Raw genomic sequence first — 27,256 nt, forward strand, 5'->3', positions numbered from 1 at the left:
CGGCTACGCTTGCTGCGAAATCTCGTCAACACGAGCCTGGGTAGTGGAGACGGCGAGAGGGAGAGAGAGATAGAGAGAGAGAGAGAGAGAGAGAGAGAGAGAGAGAGAGAGAGAGAGAGAGAGAGAGAGGGAGGGAGGGAGGGAGGGAGCACACATACATGCGCGGACGGGGTGAGGGAACATGCATACATGCGCGTACGTGTACGCGTGCACGAACGAAGCCGAGATTTGTAGGGTCGATGAAGAGCGTGCTACACACCTGCAGCTCGCTCGCGCGGTTATCGTCATAGGCGAGTGGAGTTTCGCAAAAAGTGACCGCGCCGACGACGTCCTGGAACTCAGGGCGGGCGATCAGACGCTCAAACCAGGCAGTCAAGTGCGCCAGCGATGCACGGGCCGATGCATCCAAAAACTAGCAAATGTGTGACATGAATGGAGCATGAGGCGTGCGAAAGCGGCGGCGCGATCTAAAGACCGATCGAGGGAGGTTCAGGCAACCTGTTGGAAGAGAGGACGAAGGTGACAGCCGATGACAACGTCGGCCAAGGTCATGCGGTTGGCACAGAGGAAGGTCCTGCGCGGAAGGAAAAGGGGAGGGCGGCAGCCAAAAGTGAGGTCGTGTGTCAAGGTGGGTGTAGCGAGCCGGGTGATCTGAAGAAAAAAAATAAAATAAAAATGAAAGAAAAAGACATAACCAACCGCTCGCTCAAAAGATCATTGAGATACTTGAGTATCCGGTCGGCCTCGCCGCGGCTGCGGGCCACGTCCTAGGACAAAGGGCCACGCAGGGACATCAGGAGGTAACAGAGGCTAGCCGCTGACTTGGAGAAAGACGAGGGACTGAGTGTTGCATATGATCGAATCAGAGAAAGACATTACAGACCTCTGCATCATAAGGCAGGTAGCCCTGAATTGGAAACATCCAGGCCGAGAGCGCTGGAAAGAGCTCGAGTTGTGTGAGTGTCAAAAACTAAAGCAGCGACATTCGCATGAGTCCTCAACATGGGATACCGGTGTTTTTTTTTTTTTTTTTTTTTTTTACACGGCACGCAACAATGTCCTTGCGGGCACTGACTTGCTGGACAAGGCCTTGGTCATACGCCCGCTCGGGCAACAGGCACTTGTTGTTGAGAGCAGCATCTGAGTAGAACCGACGTCCACCATTTGGTTAAGTGAGAGCCGGAAGCGAAGTTCAAGATTCAGCCACTTTAGAGATAGGGTGCCGAGAGAAAACGGTGCAAGCTCACAGTAGGTGGCAATGGCCAACTCTCCAAAGATCGGCTCGCCATGTTCAGTCACCAGCGCTGGCACCTGGTGTGTGCGAGCACAAAGCAGACGACAAATTGGGCGTTGGGGATCAAAGAGGGGATGTGCTACGACTGCGCAAGAAGGGACCCTTGGGCCTTGGGGGTGAGATGTCAGGGATTGAGTATTACCGTTTGCAGCGGGAACCGTTGTTGAAACTCTGGGGTATGCAGGGCGGCGGGAAAGTCGAATTCCGGGTGCTACGGGTGGTACGCAGTGGCAAGCAGTTGCAAGCACGCGGACAGGCGGAAAACCGGTGACGAGACAAGACGCCCACCAGCCCACGAGGCAGGAAAGGTGAGAAGACACCGGGGCAACACAGTATCAAGACCGGTCACTTGATTGTGACAAGCAAGAGATATGGCGGGAGATTGGCGGGAAAGGCGAGCTGAAGGCGCTTGTAGCGGACCTTGCTGCGTAGTTCCACCTCCTTTTGGGCAAACTTGGCCGCCACCAACACCACTTCGGTGCGGGGGTGATTGTCAAAGCCATACAAAATCTAAAGCGACGGATCCGGCGGATGATGGTCAGTCAAACGGCCCGACCCGGAGCAAGCTGCGTCTGCTTCAGGAACCCAAAAAACGAGGAGGGGGCGGTTGGTGATGATACATACGTCGGATGAAGCCATGTCGACGATGAGGTGGAAGGAAGCGCCAGTTTGATCGAGCCGTATCGCTCGCTGCAGCTACAAATAAACACCCCCCTTCGTGACGGTACAGAGCCCCGACCCTTGAGCACTCTTGAGCACGCAGACGCCGGTCCACTGGCTGACTGCCGTTTCCAAAAGTGAGAGAAAAATACCCAAAAAGTCGGGCCTTTGTACAGATGACTAAAGTGCTTTATCCGTCACACTTTAGGGATGTGTTTCAGCTAAAAATAGTCGATTGCGAGAGAGGGAGGCGAGTGAGCACTTTTTTTTTTCTTGTGTGAGTGTGTGTGTGTGAGCTCATCATGGCGTTTCGCCCGCCTGGACCAGCAGCACCTGCGCGCCAGGGCCGTCGGGGGCGTGGTCGTGGTCGTGGTCGTGTTCGTGGTCGGGGTCACAACTACGGGTCTGGGTCTGGTCATGATTGGGAGCGACGTCCTGACAGCAACGCTTGGCCCTCTGACTATGCAAATTCCAGAACTGTAGCACGGCATCGATACGAGCCGCCGTCCACGGGGTATGCCTCCATCCGGTTGTTCGTTTGTCTGTTCTTGAATGTTTTGAGTAACGTGGGAATTGTGCTGTCTTTCCTCGATCAATGTCATTTGAATGCCACAACGTACGGCAGGGGTATAAGCGGACCGCATTTCGAGCCACCTGCTTCGACTGCTTGGCCGGCGCAAGGAGACACTGCTAATGTCTATCAGCGCCGTGGCCACTTTGACCCGCCCCAGCCCAGTGTGGGGGCCAAACAGGTCCAAAGCGCAGGGTATCATCAGCTCGAGCCCAGGCATGCCGCCCACACAGGAGGAGTTGATGCTGCAGGCGCACCATCTACTGGGCCTGCACGACCGCAGTATGCCAATCTTGATGGTCCCAAGGCATCACCGGCGACACCGACCACCACAACAGCAGCCCCGGTCGGGATTTTGCGCAAACCAGGACGACCCGGCGGCATGCCAGCAATGTCGCCCGAGGCGACGCCAGCTGTCCCTGCCACCTCGGCCACCTCTGCTGGGACTGATCTCAAGACAGAGACGGATGCTAACACAGAGGCGGCATGGGGTGCGTCCTGGGATGTCCTGGATCCCACCCAGCAGCAAACCTTGGCTGCGGCTCGAGAGGTGCGTACGTCTGACACGTTCATCACCGACCATGTTCCCCTGGTTTTGCGCGTTGGTATGCACCAGTGTTCACTCGCTCTGTCGTCCTGGTCGTTGGAGGTAGTTGGCCCAAAGCCAACTCACGTATATGGAGTGCGTCCCCAGCGAGTTTGGAAATGTGTTGCTTCCCATCCTACCTGGCTGACCCCTCTTTGTCATGCTCGCTTGAACCGGAACTTGGGGACAATGCCGGGCATGTCATAACGAGACAGACAGTATCAGACCGCGGTAGTTGGAAGAGGGGCCGGGGCGAAAAAAGCCTGGGGGTTAGGCGGTCGAGCACCGCCGAGTCATGATGGTGTTTTTGCGCCTCCTGCTGAGCAGAGAGAGAATGGAAAGATTCAGACAAATCCGAGAATTATCAATCCCCCTTGAATCTTAACCACTTGATCATCTGACATCTGACAACCATCAACGAAGAAGAAGCGTGCTTGATCATGGCCATGACAACCAGTTGTTACTAATGCGTGATGGCTCTTTTGTTTCGTTTCAAAGTGGCGCACCACAAGATGACAAGCAGATGAAACATGAAACGTCAAAAAGGCGAAAAGCAAGCCATGGCTTCGGAACATGACATTTCAGCCATCGCCAAACCAAAAGGGCGCCAGTCTGTCACTGCTCGACCTGCTTTACCCCACACGTGCACGTTTGGAATTTCCGAGCCGTCTTATGGAAGCCAATGTCAGAGCCGAACGGTCAAGAGTCAAAGGCATGCCCCCACTTTTTGAATTAAGGTGCAAAGTTGCAGCTTGAGGTTTCCGAGGAATGCATCGTTACAGGGTACGAGACGTTGAAGCTGGGGTGTGGGGGGCAGTGGCAGCCAAGAGCGACGTGGTGCACCTTTTCTTTTTGGGGAGGGTTGAACAAAAATTGCTTATCAGCGCACCAAGATCGCAAGGATCATAAGCAGTGACGGTCAAGGTCGCCTAATTCACGGCGTCTTCCATAGCAAGAGATCAGCTCAGGCCCTAAGCAAGCTTTGGGCATAATTTCCCAGGAGTAAACATCCAATTGCTGCGATGGACCCACAAACCCATACCAACCCCAGTCTCATCCCACAAAGTACCCATGAAATCGTCTTGCACGCTGAACGGGCACCATCACGCAAGTCACGAGCCGGCGCATCTCAGACTGATATGGGCGAGCTACGGGCACGGCACGGCACGGCATGGCAAGGGGCGAGGGGCGAGGGGCGAGGGGCGAGGTGAGGCGCGTGCTGCGACACCGGGCGTTTTTCAAAAAAGTGTTTTCACGAGATGGTGGCAGCTGTTTTTTTTTCCATTGGTTTTGTTGGAACAGGGTGTGCGGTTGGGAGCGGCGAGGTTCCCTCCCGTAGTGGTGGCGTGTGTACTGTGCTCGGGCGCCGCAAAGGGTTGGAGCCCGACAGAAACCTCAAAAAGGAGAGAGAGAGAGAGAGAGAGAGAGAGAGAGAGAGAGAGAGAGAGAGAGAGAGAGAGAGAGAGAGAGAGAGAGAGAGAGAGAGAGACAGAGACAGAGACAGAGACAGAGACAGAGAGAGAGAGAGAGAGAGTGAGACAGAGAGAGAGACAGAGTGTGTGTATGTGTGTGTGTGTGTGTGTGTGTGTGTGTTGAAGAAGGCAACAGAAGGAAAGCGAAGAAACACAACAATACAAAAGACGAAGAAGAACGTCCAGGAGTGCCCTAAGAAAGAATGGTGTGCAGCGTCGGGGCGCCCGTGGTCTGGTTCGGGGGTGGGGGGTTTTTCGTGATACTGGCTTGTGACCTGCCCGAAGAACGACTGATTCAAAACAACGAGACTGCAAACCAAGAACCGCACGCAGGACGAGAGAGGAAGGGAGACGGAGAAGACGGAGAGGGAGAGGCAGAAAGATAGAGACAGAGAGTGAGAGTAGAGAGGAAAGAGGAGAGAGAGAAGAGAGGAGAGAGGCAGACAGAGGGAGAGAAAGAGAGAGAGAAAGAGAGAGAGAAAGAGATGAAAGAAAGAGAGAACAAAAGACCACACACACACACACACGAGCAGAGAGAGAGAGAAGAAAGCGAGAGAGTGGAGAGAGAGCGCGCGCGCAGAAGTTGTGCACAGAGACGCAGACACGGGCACACATGCATCCAGGGCTGCATTTACATGTATATTCGTTGCCATAGTCTAGAGCTGGATTGACGCGTGCGCTGCCTTTTGCTGGCGAGTGCAGCTACGGACCTTGGCGCAGTGAGGTACGCTTTGGCACAGGCTTTCGAGGGTGGAACGGCTTTGGGCTGGGCCTCGCGCGCCGTCTGAGGCTGGAGCTGCCCCATCTGGCCCGTGTTTCGGCTCAGCTCAACCCCACACGGACGAACGAACGGACGAATGCACACACCTCTGGCTGGTGTCAGCTCCGTCGTGTGCCTATCGGGTGCCATTCATCGTTGCTGCCCTTGCTTACCGAGGGGCTGTGTGCTGTGCCCCGCCCATGCAGTACCAGTTTGGCTGGTGATTTCGACAGTGTCTCTCCAACGCCACGAGCTTGGCCTCGACCGATCCAGCCCTGGCTGCCCATGCTGTGTGGGCCATTTTTGCTCCCACCTCAGTCGCTTGGCTGCCTCGGCGATACCCAAAAACACACGGCCGTCAAGTTGCTGGCTTCAATGCGCTTGAGCTGAGCGTCGTTCCATCACGCTCGTGGCCGCGTGGCCACCTCCTTGTGCCCTGCCTGGTTGGCCGGTCTCATGTCCCAGGTAAATTCCCAGTTTACAGCCAGTCCCGTTACCCTGTCGCCTCCGGCGCGCTCAGCCCCCTTCCCCGCCCCGTTTCTTTTTTGTTTTGTTTTATTGCAAGTGTTTGATATCCTTGCCTGCCCCTCCTCTGCTTCTTTTCCCCCGTGTCGATGCCTTCACACACGTTTTCTCCCGCGCCCACCCCCCGCGCCCACCCCCCGCGCCCGTCCTTTTGATGCTCAGCAACCACGCCAAGGGCCCTTGGACATGGCGCCCTCAGCCAACAACGTCATGTTGCACACCCCGGCTGCCTCGTTCGTGGCCTCCACGCACGCATCGGCTTACGAACCCATGCAAACATCCCCTTATCGCCAACAGCTTTACCACCGGTCTCCCTGACTCTGCTCTCAGTTTGTGTTTTCGTCGCCCGTGCTTCGTCTTGACATACCAATACCAATACCGTCATGCACGCCTCTTTAGAGTACCTCTCAGTCTTTCAGCTTGTGCAAGCATTGCCAAGAGGCACAACTCTTGTACAACGAGGGCAAGAGTGATGAAGCCCTCCGTCGGTGTGAGGAACTGCAACAGGTACTGCCTCCTGGGCCACCTTTATAAAGTGCATGCCGTCATTGTGAGCCTTGTTCGTTTGGGGTTTTCTTCTGACCAAAATCGTGAATCTCTCGTCGTGTGAACCTAGTCACGAGGCGATCACCAGGAAGGCCTTCTCCTCATGGCAGCCATTCACTTTGCCTGCGAAAACTATGATCGGTGTGTGCGAGCTCCTGGTTGAGTTCTTTTCCTTGGATCTTTATCCACCGACAGGCCCCCGCTCTCTGTGCCCAATGTATCGATTTGGTTGATGGCTGGCTCACCATGTCCCTCTCAATGCACAGCGCTCTTGAGCTGAATCAGCGTGCTTCTCAAAAGACTGATCCCGCCAACGCCCATTTCGCCCAAGGGTACACGGAGATGGCCGCTCAATATGTCCAGACACATCACATGACAAAGGCTGAACATGCCTATCGATGCGCTTTGGCCATAAACCCTTCCCTTTACTCCGTGCGCAACGATCTCGGTAACCTGCTCAAGGCAACAGGCAAAAATGCCGAGGCCCGCCAATGCTATGAACAGGTGCTCTACTATCAGCCCACCTTTGCCGTCGCGTGGAATAACCTTGGTTGCATCGAGCTGGACGAGCAACAACCCCAGCATGCCCTCCAGCGCTTTACAAAGGCCGTTTATTTGGACTCTCAGCTCGAATGCGTCTACAGCAATCTCCTCAGCATCTTGGGTGCCGAATCGACTGCCGCCGCCTTGGGCAATGTAGCCAACGTCCTTCGTGACGAAGGCCAGCTGCTCGCAGCACAACACGTTTACAAGCGCTCGTTGGGTCTTTCTCCAAGCGCACATGTCCATGCCGGCCTGGCTGCCCTGTTTCACCGCTCCCAGCAACTCCCCGAAGCGGCTCGTCACTACCAAGAGGCGATCAAGCTCAACCCGTCTTTCCAGGAATGCTACAGTAACCTGGGCCATGTGATGCGGGACCTGGGTGACCTCAACTCGGCTCGCGTCGCTTTCCAGCAGGCTGTTCGCCTCAAAGCCAGCGCCGACGACTTTAACAATCTTGCTTGCGTCTGCAAGGATCTGGGCGTCATTGATGAAGCCATCAAGTACTACCAATCATCCCTCGAACTCAAATCCGACAACCCCAATGTCTTTTGCAACCTGGCCCACTCACTTCAAATGGTCTGCGACTGGACCAACTACCAGGAGCGCATGCAGCAACTCGTGGCCCTCGTTCAATATCAGATTGACAACAACCAATTCCCCTCGGTCCACCCCCACCACACCTTCCTTTACCCCTTGCCCAATACCCTTCGCAAGGCCATTGCCGCTGCTCACGCCCATGCCGCTCAGCGCAACATTGTCCAATACAACAAGCCCGCCTACGATCACTCACGCCTCTTGCCCTTGTCCGGGCGCCTCCGTGTGGGTTATGTCTCTTCCGATTTCAAGGATCACCCCACCTCCCATCTCATGCAAAGCATCCCTGGTTATCACAATCGTGAGCAATTTGAAATCTTTTGCTACTCCCTTGCCCCGGATGACGGTAGCATTTACCGCCGCAAGATTGAAGCCGAGGTCGAACACTTTGTCGACCTCTCCGGCATACCCGACCACGCCATCGCGGCTGACCGCATTTACCATGATGGTATTCACATCCTTATCAACCTCAACGGCTACACCAAGGGGGCCCGGACAGAAATATTCGCGTTGCGGCCTGCTCCCATCCAGGCCATGTGGCTTGGCTATCCGGGCTCTTCGGGCGCTGACTTTATGGACTACATTATCACCGATGAGCAAACCTCACCTCCTGAACATTGGCGCGACGCCTACTCTGAGCACTTTGTCTACATGCCCTGCTTCTTTGTCGGTGACCATATGAACATGTTTCCCCTACCCCCGCGCTACAACTATGTTGAGGGAGATGACGAGGGTCAGGCCCAGGGGACGGCAGCCAAGGTGGCCCGCAGCGAAACTACGTCACGTGCTGTCGTACACTCGTCCCACCCTTCAACTGCTGAGCTGGATGCGCCCCGTACCCGCAAGCTTGCAGCTTCGGCGCGCCCAACTGGCTATCACAACCCCACGGGAGCCACGTCCATGCCTCCTCCGCAGACCCACACGTCGCTCCAGGTCATGCAGTCACAGCAGCAACAACAACAACTGCAGCAGCAGCCGCAACAGTCGGCGCACCTCTCACTCAACCCAATGGCGGCGGCGCCCTCTGCCCAGCAGCAGCAACAATTACAGCACCAACAGCAGATGTTTGTGAGCGCGCTCACGGCTGCAGCTGCCACCAACGCCACTGCTGCTGCCAATGCCATGGCCAACGGCGCATCCATTAAGAGTGAACCCGACCATGCCTCGATGCTGGCCGCCAGCATCAACCAAGTTCTTCTCCAGCCCAATCTTTCACACATGGATCCGCGCCTGGGCCCCATGGCCATGGTCAACTCAGCCCTTCCAATCCCCTACGTGCAGACCAATTACTTGATTCCCAACGCACACGGATTCCCTACGGCCATGATCCCAGCGATCCCCTTCTCGCCTCAGTTTGGCATGGTTCCCACGCAACCTCTTATGCCGGCCAGTGCATCCCCTGGCTCCTTGCTCAGCAGCCCTTTAGCCCACTTTCTTTCTCAGCCACCCAACCGCTCGCTGAGCATGCTTCACGCCATGGGAGCAGCTGCCCAAGGCGGCGCTCCAATGGGTGGTGCAGGCCCCATGGCCGTCCATGCTCCCATGCCAGGCGTCATGCCTGGTAACCCTCATCAGCAACTGTCTGCCCCGCATATGATGGCTTTTCAGCCGGGTCAAAAGCAGCCCAACCCCTACATGATGTACATGCAACCCTCGCACCCGCTACCAGTGGCTACCAATGGTTATTGTGCTCCATACGCGCCTCCACACGCGCCTCTACCCCCACCTGGCCAAGAGGCTACCCAGCCCATGCTCCACCGCCGCTTCTATGGCCTTCCCGAGGACAAGGTCATCTTTTGCAATTTCAATCAGTTGTACAAGATTGACCCACTCATGTTTGACACATGGCTCAACATTCTCAAGCGCGTTCCCAACAGCGTGCTCTGGATCCTTCGCTTCCCGCCGGCTGGAGAACAGAACCTGCAAAAGGTGCGTACCATGTACCATGACTCTCTTGTGTGTGCCCTCTCGTTGCGCCCACCCACGCTTCACCGAGGCACCTCTTCTCTCCCTCGTTTCCTCACCCTTCCCTTGTCGCTTGTAGCGAATCATCGAGGCTGGCCTGACGCTGGATCGCGTCATCTTCTCTCCGGTGGCCGGGAAGATCGAACACGTCCGACGTGGTGCTTTGGCTGACATTTGCCTTGACACTCACGTTTGCAACGGCCACACGACGGGCATGGATATCTTGTGGGCTGGTATGTGGCCGATACGAGCAGTCCAATGTCGACCACTTGCCCAACGGTTTCCACATTGCTCACCGCATTGTTTTCGTCTGTGTCTGTGCCATGTGATTCGCCAGGCACGCCCATGATTTCTCTCCCTGGTGATACGCTAGCGTCGCGTGTGGCTTCGTCGCTGCTCAAAACCCTCGGCTGCCCTGAGCTCATTGCTCGCTCTCACGAGGATTACGTCAACCTGGTGCGTTTAGACATGGCCCTGATCCACTCCCTTCTTGATCTGCTACAGCCTCTCATCCTCTCGCCTCACTTGGTCCTGTGTGTGCTTAAATTGACAGGCGGTGCAGTACGCAAGCAACCCCCAGGCCCTGCGCAATCTCAAGCGCAAAGTGCGCATCGCGCGCAAACGCTCGCCGCTTTTTAACACCCGACTTCTGACACGTAATTTGGAGCGTGCCTTCAAAGCCATGTGGTACCAACATGAGCGCTTCGGCCACCCGGCACACCTCAACGTCGCCGGTGATGCCGCGACGTCATCTTCAGTCGGAGGCGCCTCGGGTCACGTCCCCACTTCCAAAAGCACGGCTGTTATTCGCAATCAACGCCCGATGCAAGAGGCACGCCCGCCCGAGACAGCAGCCGGCCCGCTTGCTTGCCATGATGGAGCCACGCTGCGTGCCACCTCACACGCGTCCCAAGGCATGGCTGTACATTCATCCTATCAACAAGGCATGCCTGCCATGTCCTGATTGCGTGCGCTGACAAGTCTATTTGTTGCACGAGCACCGTCCTGAACGCAGGCGGGCATTGACTGTGACGCGCTCCTTCTCCCTCTTCTTCTTCTTTTTTTTTTTTTCCTTCTGTGTGTGTGTGTGTGCGTGTGTTTGCGTGTGTGCGTGTGTGTGTACGCGCGTTTGTTTTTCCTTTCTTTCTGGGGTAGTGATGAGCTCTCACCTCTGCAACTGTGGGGGCGATTTTTGCCTTGCTCAAGAACAGCCATTGGTTTCTTGTGCCAGCTGGCCCCTTGTTCCGTCCCTGTGTTGTTGTAAGGGCTTATCCAACGCCATGTCCGTCTTTAGTTGTTTCTAGTGCTTTAACAGTTAGGATTGGTATCGTGTTCGATTCGTCGTCGCTGTCGGACACAAATGTTCCATTTTATCCCGGGTCGAACCGTTTGTGGGATTTTGACCCTTGAGCCAAGACCTATTTTTATAAGAGATTTGCTCCCAGTACCAGTACCGAACATCGGGGTGAGGCACCTCGTTTGATAATCGATTTTTGAGAACTTGCTGGCTTTTCAGTCGGTTGACTGTCAGCTTGATTAGCTGCTGCACACGCATTGCACTTCATGGCTCGCTACAAAGTACTCTGGTGCCAACTGCAAACCGAGGTGCTTATCACCTCGTTCCAGTGTCACCTCCACGGGCAACACAAGGTTGAAACCTGTAAACTGCACGTTCACCGGGAGTGGCTTGATCTTAATGGCTGAATCAGTTCGTAGAGTCAAAGAAAACGCTCCACGCCGCGCCTTGAGCGGCCAGCTATACCGATTCCCTTCACGCTCGCCTGCGCTCAACAACCAAGCAGTCCCAAAAGCCAGGTGAGAAAGCACCCTTCAGTAATGCGGCAATTGTAACCCAAAGAAGCCGCACGCACCGTCCCCACTACAGCGCGCGTGGGCAGGAAGATCCACCTCGAGCCGACACTGCTGCAGCTCTACTCCCGCGGCCTGTCTCCACTCCCCTTTGAGCTGTTGCAAAAAGCATGAAGGCCAGGCGGGTGAGGTTCTTATATGCAGCACAGGCTTGCGCCCCATTGTCCGCAAAACAACAGCCACAGGTCGTGCGTACCGTTGAGCACCCAAAATCACAGCGCCAAGTCGACTTGACGGTGACCGGAAGCGAATCGCCCCCTGCATGGATTTGTATCAAGACCGCTAGTGAGGGCAACTTTGGGGCACCACATCTGAAGCAGGCTCATCGCAAGCAAGGTACATCATGTGAGAGGTCCACATACCGTCGCAAGTTACACGAAAGTGACAGACTTCAACATCAGGTCGTCCAGCAAGGCTTTGCACGAGTGCACCGGCCGTGGTTTTGAGCCGTTCGCCCCGCTGTTCCCACACACCAGAGGCCCTGTTTATGTTTGACCCAAAAGGCACAAGCAGATTGGCAATAAACGATCGTATGAGAGCAAATGTACGGAACAGCCGCCGATCGTTCATCTCAAACCGCGCACAGTCTACATCAAGATGCTGAACAGCAAGTAGGCAACGAACCGCAGACCAAGCGAGCGAGTCACGGTGGGACAGCGGATGAGCAACACCACTTCTTCCTGCGGGTGGCATCGCTCCAACACCTGCTGCCATTCGTGGGCAGCCGGCAGACTCACTACCATCCGGTGATCACTTGTGGCATGGCTAAGACGCGTTCCTGTGAAGCGGGCAGAGATGTGGTCCTCTATCCTGAGCCGACAAGCCACGAGAGCCTGATCGCCTCGATCCGCTGCCGTTGCAGTGCCGGGAAGATCAAGATAACCCCCGAGATCACTGTTGTGGCTGGCACTACGTTCCGTATGCCAAAGTGGCACGATGTGTGAGGCACGTCGAGGCCGGGGCTCGGCATGATTCGCTTCTGTCTGTGATTTCATGTCCCAGTCGGAGCCGCGTCGTAACGCCTCACCCCCTGCGAGTGGCATTGGCTGAGTAAGTATACGAGCATTGGGCCGAGCAAACGGTTCGGCAGTAGCCATGGTTTCAAAGCCAGGGGCTGATGACGAGCTGGGATTGGTGGCGCTGGTGTTGCTGAGATTGCGCGTGTAAGTGTGGGTTGGCGTAGTCGAGTGGTGAGGCACAAGACGTGTTGTTGGCTGTTTGAAGCTCGACTCTGATGAGCTGTTGCTCGAGGTTCGAACGGCGCTCTTGTTGGAACCAGGCGAAATTGTTGGGACGTGCTGTGAGGTCAGTGTGGAAGCTGTCAGAGGTGCGCATCGTGCAGACGGTTTGAGAGTGGCGACGGGTAGAAAGGGATCTGTCACAGGCATTGCCTGCTGATCTGCGCTTGGCGCATGGTTGCTGTCCTGTGCGCCGGTAACCTCAAAGTCAGGATCACGGTCCGTGCTGAACTGCGATTCCATCTCTGATGCGTGTGTTGCCTCTTTTGCAGGTTTCTGTTGCCATTGTGGCTCTGGTGCTTGTGTCACCTCCTGCCGCGTCTCTAGTGCCACTTCCTGCTGCGTCTCTAGTGTCAGCACCTGTCGCAAGCCTTGTTTTGGCGCTGGAGCGGTGTAAACTTGCTCTGCCATGTGCTCTTCAGGTGGGTCTGGCATGCCAGTGCGTGGCAAGGCTGTTGTGGCCTGATGTAACTCGCTCTGGGTGACAACATTGCTTGCGTCCGCGACCGTCTGATCGGGCTGCGTCTCGCGTTGGGTGCCCCACAAGGCAAGGGGCGAAAGTGAGTCGAGCAGATTTGTGGAGAACTTGTGCAACCACTCAAATGACGATTGCTTCTCGAGTGGAGCTACACCCGTGGCAGATCTGGGCAGAGGTGGGGCACTGCTTGCATTCGCACGCGAGGTCAAGTTGGTCCCGGCAACAGATGCTGCATCACAGTCTGACGACGGTGTGGCAAAGGCTTCCTCAGGTAAAGGGGCACTTCGACTGCCTGATCTCGACTCGGCCGTGGCTGACAATGGGCTCAGTGGAGAAAACACGGCCGATTGTGCAGAAGACGTGCTGCGATATTGTAAACCCGATTGAGGGCGACTGTGATTATCATCGGGAAGCGCCGCCGGACTGGTGTTTGCTTGCGCGCGCTGTTCAGAGATGGCTGTGTTGGACAGTGCAAAAGGATCACTGATATTGGCCATGCGCAGTTGAGAAGGCCGGCGCTCACGAATCACAAAGCGAGGACCTGAAATCAAAAGCGCAAACCAGGCGTCATGTTCAGCACATCATTTGCACGGCACGAGCTGCTTTGGCTGGTAGGACCGAGGCAATTGAAGCAAAACTCACGCCGGGCTAGGTCGACCTCGTCTGACATCCAGCTGTCAGAAGAGCGTATACTCAACTTGGAACCCTGTGCCGACGCCAACTCGACCAAATCCCGACGGCCGAATGTGCCGAGGCCTGATAAAGGTGTCAACGGCGACAAGTCAACTCAACAAAAGGTGCAAGGCAGCAAGACACGGCATCAAAAACCTTGCCTTGAGAATTGGATATGCTGGGGCTGACAGAACCCTCCTTGGCCGTTGACGTCGCAGCCGCACCGAGATTTTCGACAGAAGGTGGTTTGGCGATGGCTGCCGATGCCTCGGGGGTATCGAGATGCGTGTTTGATTTGCTATCTAGATCCTCTGTGGGCAGGCCTTTTCCTGGCGTAAACAAGCGCAGCACCCTACACCGGCATCCGGAACCAGCACTTGAGACGTGCAAGTAAGAGCGTGAACGAAAGAAAACTCAGAAGACACGCACTTGCGAAGACGTCGATGGCGACGCGAGCTTTTGGGACTGTGCTGATTGGTTTGGGAGGAGTGGAGCAAGCTTTGATTGCGTCGCACGACCTCAATGGCCCGGGATGGATGTCTCTGCAAGATACGCTCTTCAGCAATGTGTAGCATGCCAGTGAAAAGAAGAAAGGCTAAGCCCAAAGACCGATCAAAAGGCGTGGTGCGTCCTGCACCTTGCTGTGTATCCTCGAGGATGGCATTGTGGCTGAGGCGCGGCTGTCGCACGTCATCGTGATTCGCGGCTTCGCTCGTGGTTTCCTCCTGCTGCGACAAAAAAATGAAATAAGACTGTCTCAGGCCGCATGCACCGGGAGCCCCCATGGCCTGGCAACACGTGCCTCTGAATCAGTACTGTGCTCTGATCTCGATGGGTCCGAGCCTGTCCGATCCAAGTAGTCTGCCGCTAAAAGCCCGTCAATGGCTCGCTCCAACGCCATTCTTTGGCGCTCGTGATACTAAAATATAGACCGGAACGACAAGCACACAGACGCCGATTGCAACGCTGTGAGACAAGACAAGCTCTTTTGCCAGATCAGCATGGCCAGGGCAGTAGCTGTGGCTACGTTGGGCCGCACTCCGCACTCTGCTGACCTGAGACAAGCCCTGGAGGGCGGCCAGCACGCTGGCTGACATGTGGCGCTTGTTCATTTGCAAGCCCTCCTCGACCGTCTGGGAAGCCACACATCCCGTGTGGATTGATGCATGAGCTCACATTTCGAACGCTTCACTCACAATAACATTGCAGTAAACATGAGACAAGTTCGGATTGACACGTACGGCAGCAACCCGGTTCATCGCGTCCATCAAAGCAGTCCGAGCTTGAGCCAAGTTCAAAGCAGTGTCTCGATACGCACGTTCACTGGTGTCAGCCCTTGATTTTGCCTGAAGCAATTGCACACACGCATGTGAGTCGTGGCCCATGGTTGCTTAAATCTTGTCATCAAATGACCTTGTAGCTTCGTCACGACCAACCTTGGCCACACGCTTTTGGTGGTCGCCCGCTGCAGCTGAACCAGCCTCCCCGAGCAGATCAGCAAGCTCCTTGCATCTGCGCTCACGCGCGTGCGTGCCATCATTTGATGACGCGCCGTCTTGACATCCCACGCAAGCGCGAGATCATGCTGGCCTTACCTTTGCACATATTCGGTTTTACCGCGATCCGCCGACTCGAGCAGCTGAGCATGAGCCACAGCTTGTGACTGAATGGCCTTGAAACCCTCACTCTCGCAGATCAAGCGCTAAGAACAACACGACCGGCGATCGATCCTTGAGAGTTGGAGTTGCTCGAGAGGGCTGGCACAAGCTGCAGGTCGATCGCGTAGTCTCACCATGGTATAATTAAGCTGCTGTGCAAGAGAGGCAGCGTTTTGGCGAAGGGATGTGCATAGGTCCTGCGAGTCACGTTTAAAAGTAAAATCCGGTTTTTCAGGCTTGAGCTAGGGCGGCTGCATGGCGCGGCGCACCTGCACCGCTTGGCGGTTGCGTTCCATGTCCTCTTGCAACGGACTCAGGGCCTCCAAGGTGTGCAAAAGGTCGTTGTACCCATCGAGGCTGCGAACGGTGCCTTCAACCAGATGTGGTGAAACGTGAAGAACATGCTGTGGGGTGAGGAAAAGCCCTGCGTGGCACACATTTGGACGACGCGCCTTTGACGCACCATGCTGAGATATTTCCTGCAAGAGCTGCACGACCTGCTGCCCACTCGCCTTGGAGGCGGCAACACTGGCCACGAGTCGGTCGGCATCCTCTGCGGGCGTCATCATGTGCATCAATTCAGACACGCTCGAGAATGGCACCGCTGCTGAGCTTCACCTGCTCTACCCCCTTTCCCACGAAATGCTCCACAGGCGCCTTTCCAATCCCCGCACGCGCGTTTTGGTGTGTCGTGCCAAAGAGGGCGATGAGAGCCACAGCAACATCTGAAATGGATTTGTGGAGCTGTGTGCCCTTTTTTTTAATTTTTGTCGTCTAGCATTCGTTTGACATTTAGCACGAATGGGTGCATGCAAGCACTGCGCGAAAGAGCCGATTTTTTTGATTTTTTTGTGCCATGGCGAAGAAGAGGAAGTTTTTATGGGGAAGGCTCCCCGGGTTGTCGCGTGGTGGCATCATTGACAAAAACATGGTGCCGAACACCCCATTCTGCATTGAGCCCGACGGCCTCCGGCTCACTCGCATCGGGTTCAGCAACCTTGGCCATGACAACGAGTCGGCGGGCCAGCTTGCGATTCAGGATCTGCTGACAGGCGGCCTTGACCTCGAAGCAGCGATGCGCTGGCACCTACAAAGCACGGCGGGAGCCAAATGACTGGGCAACGAAATAGCTGCGGAGCCCCGCCAGTTGCACTTTTCAAACTTGACAAACCACAAATTCTTCTGCCAGGGCCTCGGGCATCCAGAACGCGAGACGACCCCCCAGCACCAGTCGATGGGCGCCGAAGGAGATCAGGTCGGTAAAGACAGCCCCCAACCCATATTGCTTGGACCGCGGAAAACGGTTGTCACGGCTACGCAAAATATCAGAACGCGTAAGAGTTGCATCAGACCAAACCAGACCGGTTCCGTGGTGCTCCAGACCAGGACTACTTTGAAGGGACATACAATTCCTCCGGGACGGGGCGCGAATCCTTTGCTCCAATCCGCCGGGCCGGTTCACGAATGCCATAGGGTGCTGCCAATAACCACCACAACACGCATGTACAATGGCACGACATGTCAACGCAAAGGATCTTGCGAGGAGCAGGATAATGGCATGGTTGCGAATGCGAGTCTCCGCTTACGGTCAGCGACGATCATATCAAACAAAATGTCCTGGCGAAAGCTGGGGTTTGCTGCATCGGCCACCAGCACATCCCCAAACTTATCCAAGAGCTCATACTGCTCGTAGTTGGCCAGGATGTTCTCTTTGGGACCTAAGCGCGGCTTGATCATGCACGACGCGCAGGAAAAAAGGTTAGTCTTGGCCCTGTTTCGCTTGACCATGGCAGCGTGTCTTGTAGGCATTCGATCCGGCACTTGCCTCGAGTTTTAGATCCTGTGCCCTGTCGCGATGTTTTGCCAACGCCATGCACTACCTGTGTGGATGTGCGTGGGAGTGTCAGGCACCCCTGTGTCGCCGGATCATGGGTATCAACCATTGATCTTTCGCTGCCAACAAACCTGAAACGCAATATCCGACCCCATGGTCATGCCGCCAAAGTAGGCTACGGGAACGAGCAAGCTTGCTGCAAACGGCCAATTGTTACGTCAAGGTCAGCCAGATTGAATTGTCAGCGTCATGGACAGTGCATATACTCAGCAATAGACTCATTCAACCATCTCTCACCTGTGCCGCAAAAAGGATCGTACGCCAATGTCCCTGGCTGAGCCTGGGTCAATCGCACCACACACGCATGCACACACGCAAGCACACGCCCACACCATATAGGGTAGGAAGATAGCAGCAGCAGCCGTAAGCCAGAGGTCACACGTACACGAAGCTGGCCCAACGACTGCGTGAGTCTGACAGACGCATCGACGAGGGCGGTGTTACCTGGACCATGTTAGCCATAAAGAAGGCCAGTTCGGGGTCCATGCTTGTGTTGCCAATCATGTTTCTTGTTTTGAGATCAAAGGCGCGCATCAAATCACGGCGGCCGGTGGCAATCTGGGAAGCAAGGGAAAGGGGGGAAAAAAATGAGCGCGAGGCGCCTGAACTTTGCTCATGACTTGCGTCAGTCGGTCGCAGAGTCATCGGCTTCAAGCGGCCCCCATACCTGTCGAACCCAGAACACACGATGCGGTGCATCGGGCGCACTCATATGTTTGCGCCCATAGTCCTCGACGGCCAGATACCTGATTTCGGGGTCATGAAGATCCACTGCGCCGGGTATTGCCAGCGGTGCCATGGTCTATGGCGGGAATAAAGATGGGTCGCAATAGCAGGGGAGACAACGAGACATGCCATTCAAGGAAGGAAAAATAGGATGGAGGGGGTGATCAGAACGTCATTCACCAAGCAAGCACCTCAAAGATGTGCATCTTGCGGGCCTTGACCAGCTTTTTGTTGTATGACATGATTTCAAACTTAAAGCGCCCGCTGGGCAGCTCATCCTGAAACATGAAGGACACGACGGAGGAGGGGCGCCAAGCAAGTGGGAATATATCAGGTTTTGCAGCAGCCCCGGAAACGATCAAAACTCCGGTTACTCTGCGATATTGGCGTGTGCTGAAGCAGCAGGCTATTACCGTCACGCGGTCGCGGAGGGCGACCTCAACCAGCATTTCCCAGTTCTCGCCCTGAGCAATCAGCTCGCCCATGTATGCCATCCCGACACAGCGCTGTGCGATTCCAGATAATTCCGCATCGGAATGCCGCGTGCTAGCAAGCAGAAAAGGAGTCTGCAAGGCGTAACCCCATCCTGCGCATCAGAACACCCAGCGGCTCAGTCACGGACACGAATCGAGGCGACAACAACCAACCTCGTGGCTGTAAGTGCTGAGGTCCAAGTCGACCTCAAGCCGCAGCATATCCAACACTGCTTCCAGCTCCGGCAACCGAAAATCCACATGATTGCTGGCAAACTCTATCAGCAAGGTTCGCGATGGTGCAGCGCCCCCCGTGCCGGCGCCACGACTCTGCTCCTGGCCCACCGCTGCCATGGTCGGCTTCTTCAATTCAAAGCAAGAAAGAGGTCCACACGCACGAGTCGAGACGAGCAGAAAATGATGACATCTTCTTTCTGACAACTCGTGTGGGCTTTCGGTTCTGCGATGTTTGGTAGGAGATACATGAATGTGGAGGTATTTTGAAGTTCACTATGGGTGGTTTGATTACTCGGTCTCGATTCACTCAGAGGCAGGCATGGGGCTTTTAGGATCAAGGGTGGGAGGCAGTGGATGGGTGTGAATGGTGCTCACGGGGCGTCACAAATAGCCCTGCCGAAGCCGTCAACACAACTGCATTGTTGAGGTGACGCCATTCGTTCTCGCTGGAGGATAAACACATGATGCGCATGGCCGGGGGAATCAGGAGATTATAGCTGGGACCCTCCTCTCCAAACGCCTGGCCATCGAGTCGAAAAGCTTCGCGCGCCACGTCCCCCGCGACCATGTTGTCGTCTGACGGACTCCCAGCCTCGCTGACTGCATACACATCAAAGTCCAAGTCGCCTGACGTGGCAGCCGTAACCGCAAAGACTGGCGCACTCCAAGGAAACTCTGCGCAGTTTGATTGTGCCATGGCGGTCATGACGATACGTTCATGAGCTGGATTCTGTGTCGACTTTTCACATGTGTTGAAAGGGGATGTGTGGCTCTGGCTGTGCATGTTCACGGCCCAATCGAGCGCCAAACGTACCTTCAGGTGGGTGCACGCTGGTGACTGGTGTGCCCGTAACCAGAACGGGCCGATTGCCGTCGGCGTGCGCAAAACAAAATGCATGCAGCGAAGCTGACCCACCCAGGGCACCCGAGGATGTTGAAGAGACCGACCCGTTCCCTGCATCCCACAGAGCGATGAACGAGATAGCAAGTCAAGATAATGTGCGCGAACGACCTCCAACAAGCGGCACAAAACTTACGTGTTGCTGTCCATCCCTTGTCCTTGCTAGAGCTGACAATTCGGGGCAACGGGGACCGCGATCGTGAACGCGGTTGTTGCATCGAGAGTGCACTGGTCACTTCGCTGCTGGTGGCATCAGAGGGTGATTCAGAGCGAATGATGTCCGCCATGTGGCCAGCATGATCCCGCAGACAAGATTCAGTTTCGCTGATGCGATCCATGATGCGTTGGGTCAGTTCCTGTGGTGCACCTTTGCTCGGACCAGACGTGGATCCATTATCCATGGGAGCAGAGCGGGTTCGCTCGACAGGCGCTGCAGCACTCGACGTTGAACCAGAGCGCTTAACCTGTTTCATCGACCCGCGCGACGCAGTCGATAAGCGCGAAACAGCGTGGCTCTCACTCGGATGCTCTCGCAACGTGAATAGAGCAAACTGAACACAGCTTTTGGTGTGCTCGCTCCTTGGCAGCGCAAGTGGAAACCCCTCAAGATTAAAGCCAATCAAGGATTCGCCTTGCTGCAGGATAAAAAAGCAGGCACCTGACGAGAATCAAGACAAAAACAAATCTGAGAATCAAGACCCACGAAAGCGACATGCCTAGTGCTATTGGGCCATTCTTTGGAGATGGATAGCACAGCTTTGACAGGGTACAAACCTTTTTCCTTGGCAGCGGCATCATGCTCAGGACTACTCTCAAAAGCTGGCTTAATGGTCAACACCATCGCCTCCGAGCCATCGTCGACCACCAACTCAGGCTGGTTATTATGGAGCACGAGACACCGTCTCCTTTGTTGGACGGGTGAACCGGAACATGACCGCTCATCAGGTTCCTGCGCTTCCTGCTCCGTGGTTGAAATGGACCGACCCTGGCGAGCGGCGGCACTCATCCGTTTTTCTTTGCAACCCACAGATTCCACTCTGACCAAACTGCGAGAATGTTGTACCGGTGTGCGCATGCACATGCACATGCACATTGAGCCAACGCACTATGCCAACCAATTATGCACTCTTGGAGGAGGGGATCGTACCGGTATTGTTGAGCAGAAGCGTTGACAGTTTCGACCAAGAATCGATGACGCTTGCTATTGTGCTTGGCCAAAGCAAATGGCGTATGTTGCCCCTAACACAGCAATTCAAAAAGGGTAAGCAGGCTATCGAGTAGAACAACAACCCATCCCAAGAATTTCAATGCCGTCTACATCATTCCTTCGTCGGTAGCCGGGCCTACCGCGACCGGCGGCTGAACAATCATATCGGATGCGCGAACTTGCAAGATGACTTGCATGCCATCTTTCAATGAACGAACTCGTGTCCAGCCGCTGCTGCCTACCAAATACGAACCCCCATGCACAATGCACGCACATCACACATGAATAGAAGAGCGAGCCCTGTATCGCATAATATTGCCTCAAACCACTGATGCCAATCGCGCCAAACATACGTCCGACACGGCGTGCTGTGGCGTGGTGCTGGCTCATCTCAGTACTCAGTGCCTCAATCTGTCGAAAAAAACGAGACGGCACCATGCACAAGTAAAATAAAAAGGTGCTCAGATGAGTCGACATACGCACAACTTACGTCGTCTTGCAGTTCAGCCAGATCGTCCGCGCCTTCGAGCAGGTGACGCCGACCTTCCAACAGCTACACGCCAGCGATTGACCATGAAAAGAAAAAAGAGCAGAGGTAAACAAATTCAGAAGCACGTTCCCTCCCAGCCTCATGCCAAGCAGCAAAGCAAGGGACATTTGACGAACCGAGTCATGAAGGCGCTGGCGAATCCGGCCCAGAAGATTGTTGTGAATGTCACCGACGACGTTATTATTGAGAGAAACGAAACACTTGACACTGCGCACTGCATCTGTGTCGTCGTCAATATCCTCGACCACCTTGCCCAGCAAGACGGCACCAGGCTGAGGTTGGCTCTGCGCGACAGCTACACCGCACAACCCCGGGCCGGTGGCGGCAAAGACCAAATCGCCCTTTGATACAGGACCCGAAATTTTGACCCCGATAATCCTAGCGCACACAACAAGTGGAATATTGAGCTGTGATCGGCTGTGGCGGCGCACCTCTCGTCTCGAAAAGCTCCAGCTCAGACACTTGAGCACGAACGCACGTACCCATAAAGACAAATCATGTCCAGGGCTACTCGTTCTTGATCGTGAACTTCAAACACAGACTTGCCAGCAGAGCTTTGCGCCGACGCTTCCAGTGCATTCGTCTCGCCCTTGCCGTCATCGGCTTGCTGTTTACTCTTGCTGTGATTACTTTGTTGAGTCGCGTTTTTGCCACCACGCACTGTGGAGCGATTGTTGTTGTCATCATTGCTTGAAGAATTGGGCACAACTTCCTGTGCGCTTCTCTTAGTATCCTCCCTGTCATCATCAGCAGCTCCCGAGGACGAGGCATGCCTGGACTTGGTGCCCTCTTGATCCAGCAATCGTCCGATTGCTGCCCCATTAACTCTATGAAATTTTACCGTCCGCAAGATGAGCGACAACGTGCAACTGCAACAGGGGATTGCGGAAGAACATCACAAACCCAAGACGGCTTTACGTACAGTGTATGTGCTGAACGCGTGATGACACCGCAGAGCACTGCCTCTTGTACATTGTCCTCAGAAAGCGCATGGATCCAGAGAAGTTGGCCACGAGGCACCAAACCCACTACTTCGCCCTCCTCAAACTCGCTACAAGAGCACGTATGAAAGCGAGTCAATAGCACAACGCGAGCGCAAACCCTTCCCCGATGCCATCTGCTATATCCACAGTGCAACCGACACACTGTGGATAAAGCAAAGCCCCGCCCCCCCTTCCCCAAAACAAAAGCAACTACAGCCACAAACCTTTTAGCGCAGACTTTGGGAAAGATGTAAGCTTGATCAGCCCCCATAAAGGCCGGCTCCATTTTGCGCCCGCAATTGCACATGACGGTTTGACCTAAGTGCAGTCAACGTGACAAACAAGCTATGAATCTGAACGCAAATGTGGCGTATCAGCCATGCATGATCAAAGTTTACCGTCAATACACATGGCGCCACAACGGCAGTGCCGGCAGACCACGGGACTAAGCGAGGAAAACAATTCATCCTGCCAATGCAACCAGTCGGATACAACGAAAGAGATAACACCCCCAGGATGAGTTGAGCGTCTTTGAACTTGAAAAGGAGAGGCCCAGGCGAACAAGGTGAGTGCGAAAGGCACAAGATGTGAGTTGAAGTGAGCGTGAGGGCAGAGCATGACGATGTATGCAGCGCAACATGTCGTGACAACGCATTCGCAGGCACAAAGACGCTGGCCTGGAGTTGGCCGCGCTGGCAAGCCCAACACGATGAGCGAAACACTTTGTCATGAATCACAAAGTGTCCGCTGCCGTGTTGTGCCATGTGACAGGCAGTGTGGCAAAACTGGTCACAATCACAGCACACACAACATCCGAGAAGCCAACACAAGGAGAAGCACCCGGGCTCGAGCTCGAGCCGAGGTAGCTCTCGTCATCACAGTTGATCAGGCCAGGGAAAGAAAAAACCAAAAGTCTCGATTTGTTCACAAGGAACACGAGGACAACAAGAATGACCGCGTGGCATGGTGGACCCACGACTCCGTGTCCACGGATCCACCATGTCCACAGACATACGGGTGCAAATATAAATACTCTGAAAGTCAGCAACGCACGACACAATCTGGAAAAGTCTGCATGTCCAAGGAAAGTCCAAAATATAAGTCCATAATCATTTACACTGTCGATAAATCAGATTTGTCCGGCCTCTGAAGTCAGTCACAGGCAGCCGCAGTCGCAAAGGGGCAGCCGCAGTCGTCACAAAAAGGTTAAGTTTGGTCATGTCCGATGCATGATAATTTTCAAACTGGCGAGGAAATACAAAAACGCCACACTCGAGCTTTCGGCACTGAAAGCATTCAAGCAGCATGAATGTCGATGGCAGACTTGATGCGCTTCACAGGATCAGAGACCGGTGGTTCAACGGTTGTGTCACCACGAGAAACTGTACGCCGTTTGTTGGAGGGCCGCTGAGCGCGAGGCGGTCGATCCTCGGCCCCTTGATTGAAGCGCTTGACGCCACTGCCCGGGGAGCCTCCGTCGCTGGCTGTGTTGCTGGCCGGAATGCGCATGGGAGCTTGCATCAAGTGGTGTAGCGAGCGGTCACAGGATCCTTGACGACACGACGAAGGTCGTTGTTGGAGCTGTTGCTGCAAAGGTAGCGGTTGCAGAGGCGTAAAGCCTTTTGGCGATGATTGCGAAGACGAGGGACTCGACTTGCCCACATCTGTGGAGCTGGGAGCCGAGGTCGCAAGCTTTGACCGCTTCGACTGTGGCTGTGATTGCGACTGCGACTGCGACTGCGACTGCGACTGCGAAGACTTGGCCAAGGACGAACTCGGCGCCACAGCGGCTGTGCTCTGGCGCCCAGTTCGACAAGATGATCCCGCGGATGCTGCTGCTGTGTCACCTGAATGGGTTGTATCAACAAGAGCAGAAGGGGATTGTCTACTCACAGCAGAACTCATGCTCTTGTCCTCGGCGCTGGGAATCATGGCTACCTGAAGTCACGAGAGCAGGCGTTTGACACGCCAGTTGTGAGTCTGTGTCACCAAACATCAGCAAGGCGGCGAGACACATGACACGAAAATAGCAGAGCGGCAAGGATCAAGACCACTGACTCGTGTAAGATTAGAAACGTCCTCCTCGCTTAGGTCCATGCCTTCAGCAGCATCCGACTCTTGTGAGTACGGGGAAACACCCCCTGGACCAAATTGTCGCGGCTGTGAACGACACGGGCACACAAAACACCGAAGACGATAAGAAAGGTGATGAGCTCATATACCGACGATCACCCGAGAGAAAATGCATATTGATGCTTTCAGCAGGGCTTGCACCTTCACTGCTGTGATATGTGTCGCAACTTACGTCAGCGAGCAAGATGCCGCCTGCGGAACGCCGCGCTGCACCCTCGACCAAGCCAGAAGTCGAAGAGGCTGCATCAAACTGAGGACCCTCAAGCAGGGGATAGACGCGACTGCTGCTCACGACGCCCTCCCAGTCGGCGGCACCCAGCCGCGAGCTGAGGTCGTTCATGTGATCGGCATGGCTTTCCTCTACATCAGGGTCCATGGCAGATTGCGGGTAGTTGGCCCATGATGAGTCATCGTGGGGCTGCATGTTTTGAGAAAAGCTCAGATCAACGTCGTCGCTGAGACGGCTGTTGCGAGGCATCTGTGGTGAGGCGTGCGCCGCGACACCCTTGATGTCTGGTTTAGCATCGACATTGGACGAAGATCCGGGTGGCATGCCCAAGCTCCAAGCGTCAGCCTTGTTGGTGGTCCAATTGGGGGAGGCAGCCGGGCCGTGAGCGTTGTCAGAGCTGCCACCAGACATGGTGCCGAATTGGCTTGGCTGTATCATGATTGTTGAGTCGCCATAGCCATGTGTGGCCATGGGGGCTTGTGAAGAAGCCCACCGGGCATCAGCCATGGAAGGTGGGGGCTGGAACTGGACCGTGGGCGGGCCAGCCTGATAGTGTTGTGGCACTTGCATGGCCTGTGGCATGGGCTGCAAGCCCTGGTGCTGCAGCCAACCAGTGGACTGACCCCAAGGCAGGTTGCCTGTTCCAAGACCGGGGTTGCCCGAGGGTTGTGTCAGGGAAAAAAACATGAGATTGGTACCGTTGCCGTCGACGCCCGCCTGGCTTTGTGGCTGGAAATGCATACCGCCAGTCGTGGCGGTTGGGGGAACAGCACCCGAGGAAGAAGCTCCGGCTGGTGCGGCGACGTCTCTGTCCTGATCAGCAGGCCATGTCTCGTCGCGCTCAGCCTGAAACGCCTGCCGCAAAAGCTTGACCAAGGTAACCATGTCATCGGGCAATGGTGCAACGTTCTAGGAATGATTGTGCACATGGCGCAAGCCGCAGATACGAGCAAGTGCGTTGCAGTGAGCGTTGACCAGCAGAAGTCCAATCAAGCCTTGGGCAAACGGGCAACACACACACACACACACACACACACACACACACACACACACCTGGAGTTGAATGGTGCGGCACAATTCCTGTAAAGCCTCTGTCAGCTCAAGCGCAGGCTTGGCCGGCAGTGCGTAGTGAAAGGGGTTCACGCAGATGGGCTGGCCGGCACCCTGTTTCGCTTGACCGTTTCCGCTGTCGTGTAAAAAGCATGCCCATGGTGAGTCGGGTGATCAGAGTTGCGGGGGCAACATCAAGTCACGTCACCTGTACGGTGCTTGCAGCGCTAGCGGCGTGAAAGCCTTTGCGCTGTACATACCGGATGCCATGAGAACAGGATTCAAGCAGCGACCACGACACCTTGAGCAGCTGGTCTGACACGAGCGAATTGGTTCCCAAGATGCGCTTCCAAAAGAGGTGCGTGGAGACGCGGCGCTTGGAGTTGTCTGTCGAGTTGAAGAAGGAGGTGCTGTGGGTACATTGATTCTTGGGACACTTGCGACAGGAGCCGCGGCTAATTTCTGGGAAGAAGTGCTCCGTGTGATGAAACCTAGACCCTCCAAGTGCAAGCAAGGGCAATATTAGCACAGCAAGAGAATCAAGAAAAGAGAGGCAACGAGCGCGGAGGGGCTGAGCGAAGGAACGCCGCGCACGACGCGGGACTGGCGGGGCTGAGGCCTGACCTGCGCAAGGCTTCGGGAATGGTTTCGCAGTTGAGAGCATGGGCGCATCGGCGATCCCGCACATCGCACTCGCGTACAAACGGATCAGCGGGAGAGATGCCCAACATCATGCTGGGTTGCACCGCGACTGCAGCGTCCATCAAAAAGATTGGTCTGATTGACGGCGCTGCCAACCAGCGACAGTCTTGCGAACAATCCAAAGAGCAACGGCCAGCTGCTGCGTGATGGATGAAGAAGCGGTTGACGGTTTGACACAGCAACGACAACGGCAAACAATGGCGATGCCCGAGCAGGATATCTACAGTCCGTCCAACGTCGTCGACGTGCGTGTGTCTGTGTGTGTGTAGCGTTGAGGAGCAAGAGTCAGTCAGTTCAGTGTGTGTGTGTGTGTGTGGAAAGTCAAAAATAATTATTTTGTGGAACGCGTCAATCAGTTTTTTTTTATTTTAAAGAGAGGAGCGAGAAACAAGAGATGTAAAACGCAGAGGTTGGAAAATGGCAGCGCGGGTGGTAGGATGCTCGACGATGTACAGTCGGGCGCGTGGTGATGGGTGATGATGAATGGGTAATGATCTAACCTGAGAGGAGAGGTGGTGGTGGTGGTGGTGGTGGTGGTGATCTTGCAGACCAAGCCTTGACGTCTCCGAGTCCAGCACTGTCACAATAATAATCACACGGTCACTCACTCACGATCCGTAAGGGGGCACCCTTTGTATACGATCAATGGTAGGGCTCCTTTGAAATGTCTTGTGATGTGATGATGAGGAACGAATAAGGAGAGTACCAACGGTTGAAGGGCTGATTGTGACAAGACGTGA

The 27,256-nt window shown here is 55.2% G+C and overlaps 6 protein-coding genes across 6 annotated transcripts in view; 1 reads left to right on the forward strand and 5 right to left on the reverse strand.

Annotated features, from left to right (window-relative positions):
• MONBRDRAFT_38106 (uncharacterized protein) overlaps positions 1-2,080 on the reverse strand; it is a gene marked incomplete at its 3' end in the record, with an annotated part of 5,035 nt that extends 2,955 nt beyond the window's left edge. Inside the window, exons 1-9 of the mRNA XM_001748046.1 lie at positions 1,919-2,080; positions 1,715-1,804; positions 1,437-1,505; positions 1,248-1,311; positions 1,076-1,140; positions 884-970; positions 700-767; positions 499-574; positions 260-412 (exon numbers count right to left, since the gene is read on the reverse strand). Coding sequence (XP_001748098.1) covers positions 260-412; positions 499-574; positions 700-767; positions 884-970; positions 1,076-1,140; positions 1,248-1,311; positions 1,437-1,505; positions 1,715-1,804; positions 1,919-1,933 — 687 coding nt within the window. The 5' untranslated portion in view covers positions 1,934-2,080. The remainder of the gene's footprint in view (positions 1-259; positions 413-498; positions 575-699; positions 768-883; positions 971-1,075; positions 1,141-1,247; positions 1,312-1,436; positions 1,506-1,714; positions 1,805-1,918) is intronic.
• Positions 2,081-4,506: 2,426 nt separating this feature from the next.
• On the reverse strand, positions 4,507-5,236 carry MONBRDRAFT_27584 (uncharacterized protein; the record flags this gene model as incomplete). Its single annotated transcript, XM_001748047.1, has 2 exons — positions 4,507-4,776; positions 4,901-5,236. The coding sequence occupies 2 exons, from the start codon at positions 5,234-5,236 to the stop codon at positions 4,507-4,509; spliced, it is 606 nt and encodes a 201-aa protein (XP_001748099.1).
• Positions 5,237-6,517: 1,281 nt separating this feature from the next.
• On the forward strand, positions 6,518-10,480 carry MONBRDRAFT_27585 (uncharacterized protein; the record flags this gene model as incomplete). Its single annotated transcript, XM_001747973.1, has 5 exons — positions 6,518-6,555; positions 6,681-9,480; positions 9,596-9,749; positions 9,854-9,972; positions 10,070-10,480. 5 exons carry the CDS (start codon positions 6,518-6,520, stop codon positions 10,478-10,480), a joined length of 3,522 nt encoding a protein of 1,173 aa, XP_001748025.1.
• A 1,492-nt stretch (positions 10,481-11,972) lies between these two features.
• MONBRDRAFT_10268 (uncharacterized protein) lies at positions 11,973-15,997 on the reverse strand (the record flags this gene model as incomplete). The annotated part of the gene is made up of 5 exons (XM_001748048.1): positions 11,973-13,642; positions 14,411-14,501; positions 14,829-14,906; positions 14,970-15,119; positions 15,701-15,997. The coding sequence occupies 5 exons, from the start codon at positions 15,995-15,997 to the stop codon at positions 11,973-11,975; spliced, it is 2,286 nt and encodes a 761-aa protein (XP_001748100.1).
• Positions 15,998-16,259: 262 nt separating this feature from the next.
• On the reverse strand, positions 16,260-22,688 carry MONBRDRAFT_38107 (uncharacterized protein; the record flags this gene model as incomplete). Its single annotated transcript, XM_001748049.1, has 17 exons — positions 16,260-16,518; positions 16,603-16,744; positions 16,839-16,908; positions 17,018-17,149; positions 17,257-17,311; positions 17,397-17,461; positions 17,563-17,605; positions 17,770-17,883; positions 17,993-18,127; positions 18,243-18,329; positions 18,465-18,637; positions 19,137-19,361; positions 19,799-20,297; positions 21,360-21,422; positions 21,536-21,797; positions 21,902-22,288; positions 22,627-22,688. The coding sequence occupies 17 exons, from the start codon at positions 22,686-22,688 to the stop codon at positions 16,309-16,311; spliced, it is 2,724 nt and encodes a 907-aa protein (XP_001748101.1). The 3' UTR covers positions 16,260-16,308.
• A 1,010-nt stretch (positions 22,689-23,698) lies between these two features.
• Positions 23,699-26,548, reverse strand: MONBRDRAFT_10270 (uncharacterized protein; the record flags this gene model as incomplete). The annotated part of the gene is made up of 5 exons (XM_001748050.1): positions 23,699-24,340; positions 24,708-25,493; positions 25,818-25,950; positions 26,075-26,224; positions 26,439-26,548. The coding sequence occupies 5 exons, from the start codon at positions 26,546-26,548 to the stop codon at positions 23,699-23,701; spliced, it is 1,821 nt and encodes a 606-aa protein (XP_001748102.1).
• Positions 26,549-27,256: the final 708 nt, after the last annotated feature.

Source organism: Monosiga brevicollis, genomic scaffold (genome assembly GCF_000002865.3).
Source record: "Monosiga brevicollis MX1 MONBRscaffold_20 genomic scaffold, whole genome shotgun sequence".
Lineage (NCBI taxonomy): Eukaryota > Choanoflagellata > Craspedida > Salpingoecidae > Monosiga > Monosiga brevicollis.